Source organism: Rhinoderma darwinii, unplaced genomic scaffold (assembly GCF_050947455.1).
Source record: "Rhinoderma darwinii isolate aRhiDar2 unplaced genomic scaffold, aRhiDar2.hap1 Scaffold_263, whole genome shotgun sequence".
NCBI classification, from domain to species: domain Eukaryota; kingdom Metazoa; phylum Chordata; class Amphibia; order Anura; family Rhinodermatidae; genus Rhinoderma; species Rhinoderma darwinii.
The window spans coordinates 19,979-35,872 of NW_027462925.1; the positions used below are offsets into that span (position 1 = coordinate 19,979).

The following is a 15,894-nucleotide window of genomic DNA, read 5'->3' on the forward strand; positions in this document are numbered from 1 at the left end:
ATGTCAAAATTACTTCTAATTTTTTGAAGCAACTAATTATCTGTAAATGATAATCATAACCATTGAAACATTTATTGTAACACATCTCAATAATGTATTTTTTTATTGCATAATTAAATATTTAACGAATTTATGTATTCACTATATCATTTTAAATAATTTCTTTATTCCTAACTTAATCATCTTTAAGCTATATATACAATATCTTATTATTTTAGGATATTTTAACCATTTTTCATCAACTAATTTTTCTCTTAACCTATTTTTAATAATAACTAATAAGGAGGCATTTTGATAAGAAGATAAATATAATGATTGTAGTTTCATATATTCTATGTACTGCCTTTGATTTTCTTCTTGTTGTTTTTGAAGCTCTTGAGAATTATCTTGTAATTGTTGTTTAAGTATATTTTTTTCTAATTTCAAAAAGTGAGTAATATCGCTATTCAATATACATTCTAAATATTTTTTATAATTGTTGTCTATATTAAATTTATTAATGTCCTCAAGCGTAACATTACTCATTAACATAAATTTTTTCATCTCGTTAAATAAGTGTTTTAAATATTTTTCCTTTTTTATAAATAAATGACGCATTATCGCCAATAGAGCATACTTTAAAAAAAATATTCTAATGCTATTATAAAAATCTTTATTTTTTAGAAATTGATAAGCTAATTCAAATGCTTTTACAACATCTACAGAATGCCCTATAAAGGATTCTTGAACAAGAGATTGTTGGCTCGATTGCCTATTTATTCTATAAAAATAATAACATTTATCTAAGTATATAATTTTAGCATTATTATACATTACTTCTATTCCCCAAGTTTCATCTTCGTGAATAATAGAATGAAAATGAAGATTGTTTTTTGTTATAAAATCTTTTTTATATACCTTATTCCAAGTAATACTCGTTATAGACCATAATCCACCATATAAAAAAAAGGCTCTTTCTCCAATATCTAAAGCATAAAAAGGGGTGTTACTTTTTATTTCTTTTATATTAACTAAGTTAATTAGGTTTTTTTCGAAAATCTTTTTACTACTATCATCAAAAGAATAAAAACCAAATAAGAAAACATCTATAGTATTATCTTTTTGAATTAAAGTGTAAATTTCTTCTGCAAATTTTTTATCTACATAATCATCGCTATCTACAAATGCTATATACTCGCCTTTTGCAAGCTTCATTCCACTATTTCTTGCTTCCCCTAAGCCTTTATTTTTATCGTGTTGTAGAACTACTATTCGTTTATCTTTTTGTGCATAGTTATCTATAATTTGTTGAGAATTATCTTGAGATTTATCATTAACAATAATAATTTCTATATCCTCAAAAGTTTGATAGATTAAACTATCTAAACATTCCGACAGATACTTCTCTACATTATAAACAGGTACTATTATACTTAATTTAGGGGACTCATTTTTTACCTTTCCACTATTTACTATATTTTTAATTTTATCTACTATAAACAAGTAAAGATTATAAGTTTTGTTTTTAAAAAAGTCTTGCTTTAAAGCTTCTAATTTAGGGGCATATTGCAGGTATAAAGTTTCTGCATTTTCGGATATATATTGTATTTTTTTTATTACTAAATCCATATCCCCAACATAGGGGGTTAGATTAATAAAGCTATCTGCGGGTATATATTCTTCTATATTATTACAGCCAATATAAATAGGAACGCTATTTGCCATAACGGCATCCCAAAATTTCTCACTTACATAATTTTTTTGTATTGTATTTTCTATACAAATTGAAAACCTATAATTATCTAATCCATCTCTTTTATTCATTATACTTCCTTTTATATTGTTCCCATCTGGTATCCAATTTTTTCCAAAAATATTTACCCCCCCCCCTTCTATTTCTAATGATATTTCAGCAAGTTTTATAGCTAATTTTACCCTGAAATTATAGAGAACAAAATAATACTCTGATGTATCTAAAATATGGGCTCCTCTCTTATCGAAAGAAACCACCATACTAATATTTTTTGTTTTTATAGTGTTTTTTGGGGAAATATTACAAGGCATTGGGGAAAAAAATTCTGAATAAACAGAAGAGGTAGGAAACATTCCATAATCTGCAACAACAATATGCTTGCTACGGTAATAATTATCTTTACGCGTATCTTCACTCCATAAAGGTTCCATAGGATAGATTAAAGTCCTTTCTGGAAAAAAAAGAGAATAACTTCTATTAAAGACTACAAGAAAATCAAAATGGGAAGAAGTTGTAAATTCTATCTCCTTATCCATATATTTATTATATGAAAAGATATTTAAAAAGTGTCTTAAAAAAGGTTCATCATCATCGTGAAACACCTCCAGTTTGACTTTTATCTTATTTTTTTTTGCCATAAACATTACCTTCGTTATTATCTATTATAAAGGTATGTATTATACCTATTTAAAGTGCTGTTGTTACATAAACCTATACTTGATTAATATGCAACCCTTCATCCAATTCTAGCAAATATAACCTTTTAAGTAAAAAACTTTATTTTTACCCCCCCCCCCTTCTATAAATATTTCTATATGTATTCTTCGCTATATTATTTTAAATAACTTCTTTATTCCTAATTTCATCGTCTTTAAACTATATATTCCATATCGTATTATTTTAGGATATTTTAACCATCTTTCATCAACTAATTTTTCTCTTAAACGATTTTTAATACTGCATAGCGAAGATAATTTTAATGCTTGTTTTTGTGTTTTATTTATGTCTCTTTCTAATTTCAAAAAGTGAATAATATCGCTATCGCTATTTAATATACATTCTAAATATTTTTTATCATCGTTTCCAATATTAAATTTATTAATATCTTTAAGCGTAACATTACTCATTAACATAAATTTTTTCATCTCGTTAAACAATTGCTCTAAATAGGCTTCCTTTTTTATAAATAAATGACCCATTATTGCCAATAGAGCATACTTTAAAAAAAATATTCTAATGCTATTATAAAAATCTTTATTTTTTAGAAATTGATAAGCTAATTCGAATGCTTTTACAACATCTACAGAATGCCCTATAAAGGATTCTTGAACAAGAGATTGTTGGCTCGATTGCCTATTTATTCTATAAAAATAATAACATTTATCTAAGTATATAATTTTAGCATTATTATACATTACTTCTATTCCCCAAGTTTCATCTTCGTGAATAATAGAATGAAAATGAAGATTGTTTTTTGTTATAAAATCTTTTTTATATACTTTATTGCAAGCAACACTCGTTATAGACCATAATCCACCACTTAAAAAAAAAGCTTTATCTCCAATATCTAAAGCATAAAAAGGGGTGTTACTTTTTATTTCTTTTATATTAACTAAGTTAATTAAGTTTTTTTCGGAAATCTTTTTACTACTATCATCAAAAGAGTAAAAACCAAATAAGAAAACATCTATAGTATTATCTTTTTGAATTAAAGTGTAAATTTCTTCTGCAAATTTTTTATCTATATAATCATCGCTATCTACAAATGCTATATACTCGCCTTTTGCAAGCTTCATTCCACTATTTCTTGCTTCCCCTAAGCCTTTATTTTTATCGTGTTGTAGAACTACTATTCGTTTATCTTTTTGTGCATACTTATCTATAATTTGTTGAGAATTATCTTGAGATTTATCATTAACAATAATAATTTCTATATCCTCAAAAGTTTGATAGATTAAACTATCTAAACATTCCGATAAATAATTCTCTACATTATAAACAGGTACTATTATACTTAATTTAGGGGACTCATTTTTTACCTTTCCACTGCTTACTATATTTTTAATATTATCTATTATAGATAAGTAAAGATTATAAGTTTTATTTTTAAAAAAGTCTTGCTTTAAGGCTTCTAATTTAGGAGCATATTGCAGGTATAAAGTTTCTGCATTTTCGGATATATATTGTATTTTTTTTATTACTAAATCCATATCCCCAACATATGGGGTGAGATTAATAAAACTGTCTGCTGGTATATATTCTTCTATATTATTACAGCCAATATAAATAGGAACGCTATTTGCCATAACGGCATCCCAAAATTTCTCACTTACATAATTTTTTTGTATTGTATTTTCTATACAAATTGAAAAACAATAGCTCTCTAATCCATCTCTTTTATTCATTATACTTCCTTTTATATTATTGCCATCTGGAATCCAATTTCGACCAAAAATATCTACCCCCCCCCCCTTTAAATTCTGAAGATATTTCAGCAAGTTTTATAGCTAATTTTACCCTAAAATTATAAAGAACTAAAAAATAATCCGATTTATATGAAATGGTTTCTCCCCTCTCATCAAAAGCAACAACCATACTAATGTTTTTTGTTTTTATAGTAGTTCTTAGCGGAGAAGTAGTGCAGTTCATTGTAAAAAATCTTTCTGAATAAGCAGAAGAGGTAGGATATAACCTATAATCTGCAACGAAAATATTCTTGCTACGATAATAATTATCTTTAGAATCGTGAGAACTCCATAGCGGTTCCATAGGATAGATTAAAGTTCTTTCTGGAAAAAAAAGAGAATAACTTCTATTAAAGACTACAAGAAAATCAAAATGGGAAGAAGTTGTAAATTCTATCTCTTTATCATTATCAATACATTTATTATACGAAAAGACCTCTTTAAAATATTCTAACAAAGTTTCATCTTCTGCATACCAGGCCTCTAATTTAACTTTTATCTTTTTATTTTTTACCATATAAATTTATACTACACAACTACTAAAATTCCTCCCATTACTAAATTTGGAAAAGGCACCTAGCATCAAAATTAAAATTATTATTTTAAATTATTCATTTAATAGCGTCCACAAAGTTTCTTTTAAAGTATCTAAGCCTAAATTTGTTAGCGAAGAGAAAAATATTATAGGGATATTTTTGGGTAATTGCTTTTTGATTGCTTTGTATTCCTCTTCGGCAATTAATTCTGTTTTACTTATTCCTATTGCAATTTTTTTATGTAATAATTGCGTGTTGTAATTTTTTAGTTCTTGGTATAAAGTTTTCCAATCTTGTTTAATATTTTCTGAAGTTGCAGAAATAATAAAAAGCAAAACTGAGTTTCTTTCTATATGTCTTAAAAACCTTAATCCTAAACCTTTACCTTCGGCAGCACCTTCAATAATTCCAGGTAAATCTGCTACACAAAAAGAATATTTATCTCTATATTTTACGATACCTAATTGAGGTATTAATGTTGTAAAAGCATAATCTGCAATTTTAGGTTTTGCTGCTGTTATTACAGAAAGTAATGTTGATTTTCCTGCATTAGGGAAACCTACTAAGCCTACATCTGCTAATATTTTTAATTCTAATATTTTAGTTCCTTCGATGCCTTCTTCGCCACTTTGTGCAAATTCGGGGGCTTGTAAAGTGGGTTTCCTAAAAAAAGCGTTGCCCATTCCCCCTCTGCCACCTTTTAACCAAACAACCGTTTGTTGATGGGTTAAAATTTCAGCTTCAATGTTTCCTGTTACTTCGTCTTTAGCTATTGTACCCAAAGGAACATCTATAATAATATCTTGCCCGTCTTTGCCTGTACAATTATTTTTTTGTCCATTTTGTCCATTTTCAGAAACAATATTTTTGTGGTACCTTAAATGTAATAAAGTCCATAAATTTTTGTTACCCCTTAAAATAATATGTCCTCCTCGACCACCATTACCACCATCAGGACCTGCACTAGGATTAAATTTTGTTCTCATAAAATGAATCGCTCCAGCACCACCTTTTCCAGATTTAACATTTACTCTAATCTGATCTATAAAATTACTTTTATCCATAATTTAAAAATTAGTCAATATTTGATTTTTGGGAACATACAATATAAATTTTTCTTTATAATATTCCAATGATATTTTTTTTTCTATAGCGAAAATTTTAGGGTGCGTTTTCGTAAAGGCTATTTCTTGCTCTAAATTACCGCCCTTTAAACAAACTAAACCGCTATATTTACTTACAGATTTTCTATTTAAACACATTTTAGACCATTGTATTAAATCTGATAAAGGGGCAGTAGCCCTACTCAAAACAATATCAAATTTATTAGTAGCTATATTTTCTATTCTTTCACAAAGCGGATGGACATTAGTTAAATTTAATTTTTTACATATCTCTTCTACTACGAGTATTTTCTTTTGTATAGAATCCACTAAAAAAAATTGAACATTGGGATATAATATTGCTAAGGGGATACCCGGAAAACCTCCGCCAGTACCAATATCTACGATATTTGTAGCGTCTGAGAAATCTATATATTCCGAAATTATTAAGGAATGTAAAAAATGCTTTTCTACAAGATGAATAATATCCTTGCGAGAAATAATATTAATTTTTTCGTTCCATTCTTTATATAGTATTTCTAATTGCTCGAAATGTTTAATTTGTGGTTCAGAAAGTTTTGTAATATAATTTTTAAGCATTAAAGACATTACTTGTCAAAAATTAGTTTTTTATAAATAGGCTACGAAGTTAATAATGTTTATAGACCACGCAATGAATATCTTTTTTATAATTGCTTTTATCGTAACATCGCCAAAACGATAATTGGAAATATTACAAATTATTCACTTAACTTCGTTTATAATTAACAATTATATTTTAAATAAATTTTGTATTATGAAAAAAAATATTTTGCCTTTTTTAACCTTTACTTTTTGTTTTACTTTTTTGAATTACACTATGGCATCATCACAACATCAAAAAGACTCTATTCATCAAAGTTTAAATCGTTATTATGATTCTTTATTCGAGGCCGATTTAAAAGATAATCCTGAATTTGCTGCAACATTAGGAAAGAAAATTAATTATGGGAAATGGAACGATAGAAGCGAAGAAAAACAGAAAAGAGATATAGCCTCTGCATTAGCCAGTGTAAAATATATCAAAAGCAATTATGATGTAGCGTCTTTTGAAGGTGATACGAAACTTAATTTTTTACTTTTTGAAGAGCAAAGTAAAAAACTTCAAAAAGATTATGCTTGGAGGTTTTATTATTACATCATTAATCAACTTGGTGGTGATCACGTTGATTTACCTAATTTTTTAATTAATGTACACCAAATTGATACAGAACAAGATGCTTTAGATTATATTTCTAGATTAGAAGGTATGGGGAAAGTTTTTGAAGAGAACATACTTTTTTTAAGTAAACAAATAAAACTTAAAATATACCCTCCAAAATTTACTTTTAAATATGTTATTAATGATATTGAAGAAATTTTATCAGGATTCAGTAAAAAAGATTCTTCTAATATTTTATACACCGATTTTGTAAATAAAATATCTAAAATTAATCTTTCAGAAGCAACAAAAAAATCTCTTGAAGAAAGGGTTTATGGAATCCTTAATAACGATTTAAAAAGAGCCTATACAAATTTACTGAATAAAGTATTAGAGATGGATAAGCTCGCAATAAAAAATAATGGGGTTTGGGATTTACCTAATGGGGAGGCTTTTTATAACCATTCTATAGAGCATACAACAACGACAAATTTAAGCCCCGATAGTATTTATAATAAAGGGCTATCGGAAGTGCAAAGGCTACACGATGAACTAAGCGTCATTAAGAAAAAAATGAAGTATAAAAAATCCTTACACAATTTTTTTACTTATCTTAAAACCAATAAAAAATTCTCTTATCCTAATAATGATTCGGGAAGAAATTTACTCTTATCGCGTTCTAAAAAATACATTGATAATATATACCCTTTATTAGGGAATTATTTTAATACGCTACCCATAGCAAAATGTATTGTATTACCGGTAGAGAAATTTAGAGAAAAGTCTTCTTCGGGAGCTTTTTATGAACAACCTTCGGAAGATGGTAAAAGACCAGGAAGATTTTATGTTAATTTATACAATATGGATTCAGAAAAAACTTACGACTTAGAAGCATTAGTATATCACGAAGCATTACCAGGACACCATATGCAAATTGCAATTTCTCAAGAATTAAAAAATATTCCACAATTCAGAAAATATGCTTTTAATAATGCTTATGTGGAAGGATGGGCTTTATATTCAGAATATTTAGCCAATGAAATGAATTTATATAAAAATTTAGAGAGTCAAATTGGGCGATTAAGTATGGAACTTTTTAGAGCTTCTAGATTAGTTTTAGATGTTGGTATTCATTATAAAAAATGGACTAAAAAAGCAGCTACAAATTATATGATAAAAAACACTTTAACTTCCATATTAGAATGTCAAAAAGAAGTAGAAAGATATTTTTTGTGGCCAGCACAAGCAACCTCTTATAAAATAGGAATGTTAAAAATTTTAGAATTAAGAGCAAAAGCAAAAAAACAATTAGGAACAGCTTTTGATATTAAAGAATTTCACGATATTATTTTAAAAAATGGAGCAGTTTCTATGTTAGTATTAGAAACACTTATTGATAATTGGATACACCAGAAACAATAATTTAATTATGGAATTTAGCACTTCGGAAAAAAATAATCCCATTGTTTATAATTTAGATGCTGAAGAAGAAAAAAAACTCATTCTCAAAGCGTATAGAAAATTATTGCGAAAAGCAGAACCTAAATTTAAAACTCCAGAAGACAAACAAAAACTTAAAAAGGCTTTTCAACTTGCTGCCGATGCACACAAACATATGCGTAGAAAAAGTGGAGAGCCTTATATTTTACATCCTATAGCAGTAGCATTAATTTGTATCGAAGAAATTGGCTTAGGCATTAGCTCCACGATATGTGCCCTTTTACACGACACTGTGGAAGATACAGATGTTACCATCTCTTTTATAGAAAAAAAATTTAATAAAGAAATTGCTAACATCGTTTATGGATTAACAAAAATTGCTAATCTATCCAATGTTAATGCCTCTAAACAAGCAGAAAATATAAAGAAAATTTTAATTAGCTTAATAGAAGATCCAAGGGTTATTCTTATTAAACTTGCCGATAGATTGCATAATATGAGAACGCTAGATAATATGTTACCAGAAAAAAGAATTAAAATTTCTAGCGAAACATCAGAGGTTTATGTTCCTATAGCTCATCGCTTGGGAATATATAATATAAAAACAGAATTGGAAGATTTGTGTTTAAAATATTTAGATTCAGGAAACTATAATGCTATTATTCATCAACTTAGAGAATCTAAAACAGAAAGAGAAGAATATATTAAAAGATTTATTACCCCTATAAAACAAGAATTAAAAAAGCGTTTTCAATTTGAATTTGTTATAGAAGGAAGAACAAAATCCATTTCTTCTATAAGTGAAAAAATGAAAAAACAAAACATTGAATTTAAACAGGTTTATGATGTTTTTGCTATTAGAATTATTATTGATGCAGATATTAAAGAGGAACTTGCTAATTGTTGGCAGGCGTATTCTGTTGTAAGTTCTATGTTTAAAACGCTCCCTAATAGATTAAGAGATTGGCTCAACAATCCAAAAACAAACGGCTATGAAGCACTACACGCAACCGTATTAGGCCCTAATGCTACTTGGGTAGAAGTTCAAATAAAATCTAAAAGAATGAACGATATTGCTGAGAGAGGAATTGCAGCACATTTTTTATATAAAGAAAAATCCAAAGAAAAAAGCGTTTACGACCAATGGTATTTACAAATTAGAGATTTAATATCTTCCGAAGATTTAGATTCCGTAGATATTGTTACTTCTTTTCAAAATCAAGTATATATAGAATCTATTCATGTTTTTACTCCCAAAGGCGAACTAAAAACATTACCGAGTAACTCTACTGTATTAGATTTTGCCTACGCTATCCATAGTAATATTGGAAATAAATGTATTGGAGCAAAAGTAAATAACAAATTAGAATCCCTATCTTCTGTTTTAAAAGTGGGCGATAAAATAGAAATACTTACCTCAGAAAAACAAAAACCTCAAGAAAATTGGTTGGACTTTGTAAAAACAACCAAAGCTATTAATCAAATAAAATATTATTTCAGAAATATTAAAAAAGAACTTTATAGCGTTGGTAACGAAATATTACAAAACCATTTTGATACCATAGAAATTTTAATAGAAAAAGATACCCGTATTATCACCTACCTACAAAATTTTTATAAGTGTAAAGATTATATGGAGCTATGTATTAAAATAGCAAGAAAAGAAATTCCTCTTGAAGAAATTACCTACGACCTTATAAAAAAATTAGAAAGTATAGAAGAACTCAAAGAAAATAATACTCATACGCCAGATTTTAAATATAAAATTGCTTCTTGTTGCAATCCAATTCAAGGAGATGAAGTTGTTGGCATTTTAATTCCAAAATTGCAATACGATGTAGTACAAATACACCTTACAGATTGTAATGAAGCGAATAAAATCCTCTCTCGTTATGATTGTAAGGTTATTCAAATTAAATGGAACGAACATCAAGAGATTAAATTTTTGGCTACGATTAAATTAATCGGTTTAGATGATAAAGGAATTATTTTTAATCTAGCAAGCATTATCTCAGATAAACTAAAAATCAATATTTCTTCTTTTCATATTGAAGCAGATAATGGAAAATTCGAAGGAAAAATAAAAATATTCATCTCTAATAAAGAAGAATTGAGCAGTTTAATCCAACAAATTAAACAACTCAAAGGAATGGTGGAAGTAAACAGAATAATTTAAACATTATTTTTCTATATTTGAAAGCAATTTAAACGCTTTTAACGATAACAAATAGCTTAATATATCATTATGAAATCATTATTCAATTGGAATAAAATTAAACCACACGCCATTGCTCTTGGAATATTTTTTGTTGCTGTTTTTATTTTTTGCAAGCCTTCATTTGAAGATAAAGTTATCTTAACTACCGATGGGGTTCAATTTAGTGGAATGTATAATAATATGGCAAATTCTGTTGAAGCTAAAGAAAATAAAACCGTCTATTGGAACAAAAGTTTATTTTCTGGAATGCCATTTATATTTTATGATGCGGAGTTAATAAGTCCTATTTCCAAAGTTGTCGTTAATGGAATTTTATCACAAGTATGGTCAAAATTAATGCTCAATGGAATTGTTAATTGGACAGCAATCTATTTTGTAATGGCTTGCATAGGGTTTTATATATTATTGAGTGTTTTGTCTATTAATTATGTTATTGCCATTATTGGATCTTTAGCATTTGCGTATAGCACACAAAATGCAGTTTTAGTAATTGCTGGACATCATACCAAATTAATTGTATTATTTTCGTTACCCATAACAATAGCAGGAATTATTTTAATTACCCAAAAAAAATATTGGATAGGGAGCATACTCACGATATTATCTTTCGCTTATGCAGTTGCTTACGAGCATTATCAGATGGTCTTTTACGCTTTAATATGTATCTTTTTTGTTTCTGTTTTTTATTTGGGTTATGCTATAAAAAATAAAATTTCGTGGAAACACATTTTATTTTCTGGAACATTAGTGGCCTTATCCGTAGGCATTGCATTTTCGTTTTTTATACCGAAACTTATATCCTATCAAGAATATGCTAAAGAAACTATACGAGGAGGCAGCAAAATTATTGATAAATCAAATACACATTCTAAATTATCTCAACCTAAAACAGGATTAGATAAAGAATATGCCTTTAATTGGAGTTATGGCACTTCAGAATTACTTACTTTTATTTCTCCTGATGTTTATGGAGGGGCTTCTGGTGGTAGATTAGGCGAACAATCGGAGTCTTACAAAAAACTAACAGATTTAGGCGTTAGTGAAGAAAATGCTTTAAATATCGTAGAATCGTTCGATACTTATTGGGGTAAACAACCTTTTACATTGGGACCCATATATTTTGGGGTTATAATTATGGCTTTAAGTATTTTAGCAATAATTTATGTGCGTTCTTGGTTAGTATGGTCATTAATTACTTTAGCCGTTATTTCTTCTATGATAGCTTTGGGAAAAAACTTTTCTACGCTTAATTATTTTTTATTCGACTACCTACCCTATTACAATAAATTTAGAGCCCCGACAATGATCCTTACCGCAACCCAATTTGCAATAATGCTATTAGCCTCTATTGGATTGCAACACATTTTTATAACCCACTATAAAACGATTAACAAAGAAAAATTAATAAAACAAACAGCCTATATCCTTGGTTCTTTTGTTGTTCTTGTTGGTTTATTTTATTTTAATAGTAGTTTTAGTTCTCCACGCGATAGTAATTTTTTACAGCAACTTACACAAATGGCAGGAGATAATAAAGAAATTGCTACAGACCTTCTTAAAACCCTAAGACAAGATAGAAAATCTATGTTATCAGGAGATTTAATTAAACTTATCTTTTTTAGCCTTTTATTTTTAGGCTTAATATACGCTTACATCAAAGAAAAATTAACCACGAAATATTTTATTCTTATTGTTGGTATTGCTATTTTAGTAGATGCTATGCAAGCAAGTAGAGATTATATTAATTATGATAAATTTAAAGAAAACCCTTATTCAGAAACTGGTAGCGTAGATAAATTATATCCTAAATCTAACGCAGATGAAATAATATTAAAAGATAAAGACCTTAATTTTAGAGTTTTTGATATTAGTACTGGCAATGCTTTTAATGATGCTTCGGTTTCTTATTACCATCGTAGTGTTGGTGGCTATCATGCAGCAAAATTAGCTATCTATCAAGATTTAATCGACAGCCAATTATATAAAATGAATATGTCTGTATTGAATATGTTAAACACGAGGTATTTTATACAAGCAAATAATAAAGGGCAAAAAATAGCGGTATTAAACCCCGATGCTTGCGGACCTTGTTGGTTCGTAAAAGAAGTTAAAATAGTAAATGATACCCGAGAAGAAATGATGGCGTTAAATAATTTTATACCTACACAAACAGCCTTTGTAGAAAAATCTTACGAAAATCTTTTAACACAAAACACTTTTATTGTAGATACCCATTCAAAAATTATAAATACCTATACTTCTAATAATACAATGAAATATGAAAGCGAATCCGTTAATCCTGAATTTGCAGTATTTTCAGAAATATTTTATGATAAAGGGTGGAAAGCATTAATAGATGGCAAATTTGTTCCTACCGTTAAAACAAACTATGTTTTAAGAGGATTGCAAATTCCCGCAGGGAAACACAAAATAGAATTTATTTATGAATTAGATAGTTTAAAAAAAGGTATTCCTTATCAAACCGCAGGAAGTTCTTTATTTATAATAATATTGCTTTGTGCTGTATACTTTAATATTATCCCATTATTTAAAAAGAAATAACTTTTTTGAAGATTTAATTACTATCGTTGTTAACTCCTATTTTTACTTCTCATTGGAAACATATAAAAAATATTATTAATCTATACAAAGGCGAAATTCCTTTGGCAGATTATTTAAAAGGATATTTTTCTTTATATAAAAATTGTGGTTCTAAAGATAGAAAAATAATTACTAAATGCTGTTATATCTATTATCGTTTAGATAAAATATTACAACACAAACTATAGAAGAACAAATTGCTTTAGGAGATTTTATTATCCATAATGAAGATGGTACTTGTATAAAAGAATATTTTCCTAACTTAATACCCTTCTTACATTTAAGCACAGAAGAAAAAATACATTATTTAGAAACCCATTTTAAAGATATTAATTTCTCGAATTTTTATCCCTTACAAAAATAAAATCACTCCAGAAATTAACCTACAACAATATACATTTTCATTTTTACAAAATCCTACTTTTATATTCGGTTAATTAAGCAACAGCAAGAAATTAAAAATATACTTAAAAGTAATCGTATTGATTTTAAAGAAATAGAAGAAAATATTTTACATTTTAATTCTTTCCAAAATATTAAAACTCTCTTAGAACCTTTCAAAGCCTGTTTTTTTTATTCAAGATTATGCCTGTCAACAACTAAGCAATCATATAGAAATAAAAAAAGATACTACCCTTTGGGATTGTTGTAGCGGTTCTGGTGGTAAAACTTTATTATTAAAAGTATCCATAAAAATATTGCTATCTGGAATAGCGATATAAGAAAAAGCATTTTAATTAATTTAGAAAAAAGGTTACAGCAACACCAGTATTCTAGTAAAAAGATATTTCTTGCAGACTTAGAAAACCCCCTTTCAATAAAATTACCAGAAATGGATATAATTATTGCTGATGTTCCTTGTAGTGGTGCTGGAACTTGGGCTAACACGCCCGAAAAAAAGTTTTTTTATAATTCATCTATAAATACCTATATTTTAAAACAGCAAAAAATCATAAAAAATATTCTTCCCTATTTAAAAAAAACAGGCAAATTAATCTACATTACTTGCTCTATTTTTACAGAAGAAAATGAACAACAAATAGATTATTTTTTACAACAACACCCTTTAATACTAGAAAAAAAAATCTATCTCTATTCTAACGAATATCCAACAGATAAAATATTTTTATCTATATTATCTAAACAATAATTTTTTAAATTTATTATTTTATGAAACATAGCAGAATTATTGCCACGCAATTAAAAAATCTCTACTCAACAAGTTAAAACAACCATTCAGTTATTTGAAGAAGGCGGAACAGTACCTTTTATTTCAAGATATAGAAAAGAAGCAACAGGGGGTTTAGATGAAGTTCAAATTAATACTATTAAGCAAGAATTAGAAAGATTAATACAATTAGAAGAACGCAAAGAAGTTGTTTTAAAAACAATATCTTCTCAGGGGAAATTAACACCAGAACTTCAAGAATTAATTCATAAAACAGAAACTTTAACCACCTTAGAAGATATTTATTTACCTTATAAACCTAAAAAAAGAACCAAAGCAACCATTGCTAGAGAAAAAGGCTTAGAACCTTTAGCACTCCTTCTTTTAGAACAGAATAATATAAATATTACACAAGAAGCAGAGCAATATATTAATACAGAAAAAGAAGTTATTAATCCAGACGAAGCCTTAGCGGGAGCAAAGAGATATTATTGCAGAAAAAGTTAGTGAGCATTTGCAAGTAAGAGAAAGCCTTAGAACACAATATAAAAAAAGAAGCTACAATTACAAGCAAAGTAATTGGCGGAAAAGAAGAAGAAGGGAAAAAATATAAAGATTATTTTGATTGGCAAGAGCTTTTATCTAAATGTCCTAGCCATAGAATGCTTGCAATGCGTAGAGGTGAAAAAGAAGGATTTTTAATTTTAGATATTCAGATAGAAAAAGAAACCGCAATAGAGTTAGTAAAAAAAATTATTCTAAAACAAACAATCAAGCAGCAAAGCAAGTAGAGCAAGCTATAGAAGATAGTTATAAAAGGCTTTTACAACCCAGCATAGAAGTAGAAATTAGAATTTGGGCAAAGCAACAAGCCGATGAAAATGCCATTGATGTTTTTGCGGAAAATTTAAAAGAATTACTACTTGCAGCACCCTTAGGACAAAAAGCCATACTCGCTATAGACCCCGGATTTAGAACAGGATGTAAAGTTGTTGCTTTAATCCTGAGGTAAATTGTTAGAAGATAAAGTTATTTATCCTCACGAGCCACAAAAAAGATCGTAGAGGCTCAACACACTATATTAGCACTTTGTGCAAAGCACAACATAGAAGCTATAGCCATAGGCAATGGAACAGCCTCAAGAGAAACAGAAACATTTATAAAAAATATTAAAGAATTACCAACATCTATTTTAATTATTATGGTAAATGAAGCGGGAGCGTCTATTTATTCCGCCTCTGAGGTTGCAAGAGAAGAATTTCCAAATTACGATTTAACCGTAAGAGGTTCTGTTTCTATAGGTAGAAGACTCGCAGACCCTTTAGCAGAATTAGTAAAATTAGACCCTAAATCCATAGGCGTTGGGCAATATCAATATGATGTAGATCAAAATTTATTGAAAAATAAATTAGATACCGAAGTAATGAGTTGTGTAAATAAAGTTGGTGTAG

The 15,894-nt window shown here is 27.9% G+C and overlaps 1 protein-coding gene across 1 annotated transcript; it reads right to left on the bottom strand.

The window, feature by feature from the left end:
* Positions 1–32: 32 nt before the first annotated feature.
* Positions 33–5,797, bottom strand: LOC142703205 (GTPase Obg-like). The gene is made up of 2 exons (XM_075848217.1): positions 5,119–5,797; positions 33–40 (listed from the first exon to the last, which is right to left on the bottom strand). Exons 1-2 carry the CDS (start codon positions 5,795–5,797, stop codon positions 33–35), a joined length of 687 nt encoding a protein of 228 aa, XP_075704332.1.
* Positions 5,798–15,894: the final 10,097 nt, after the last annotated feature.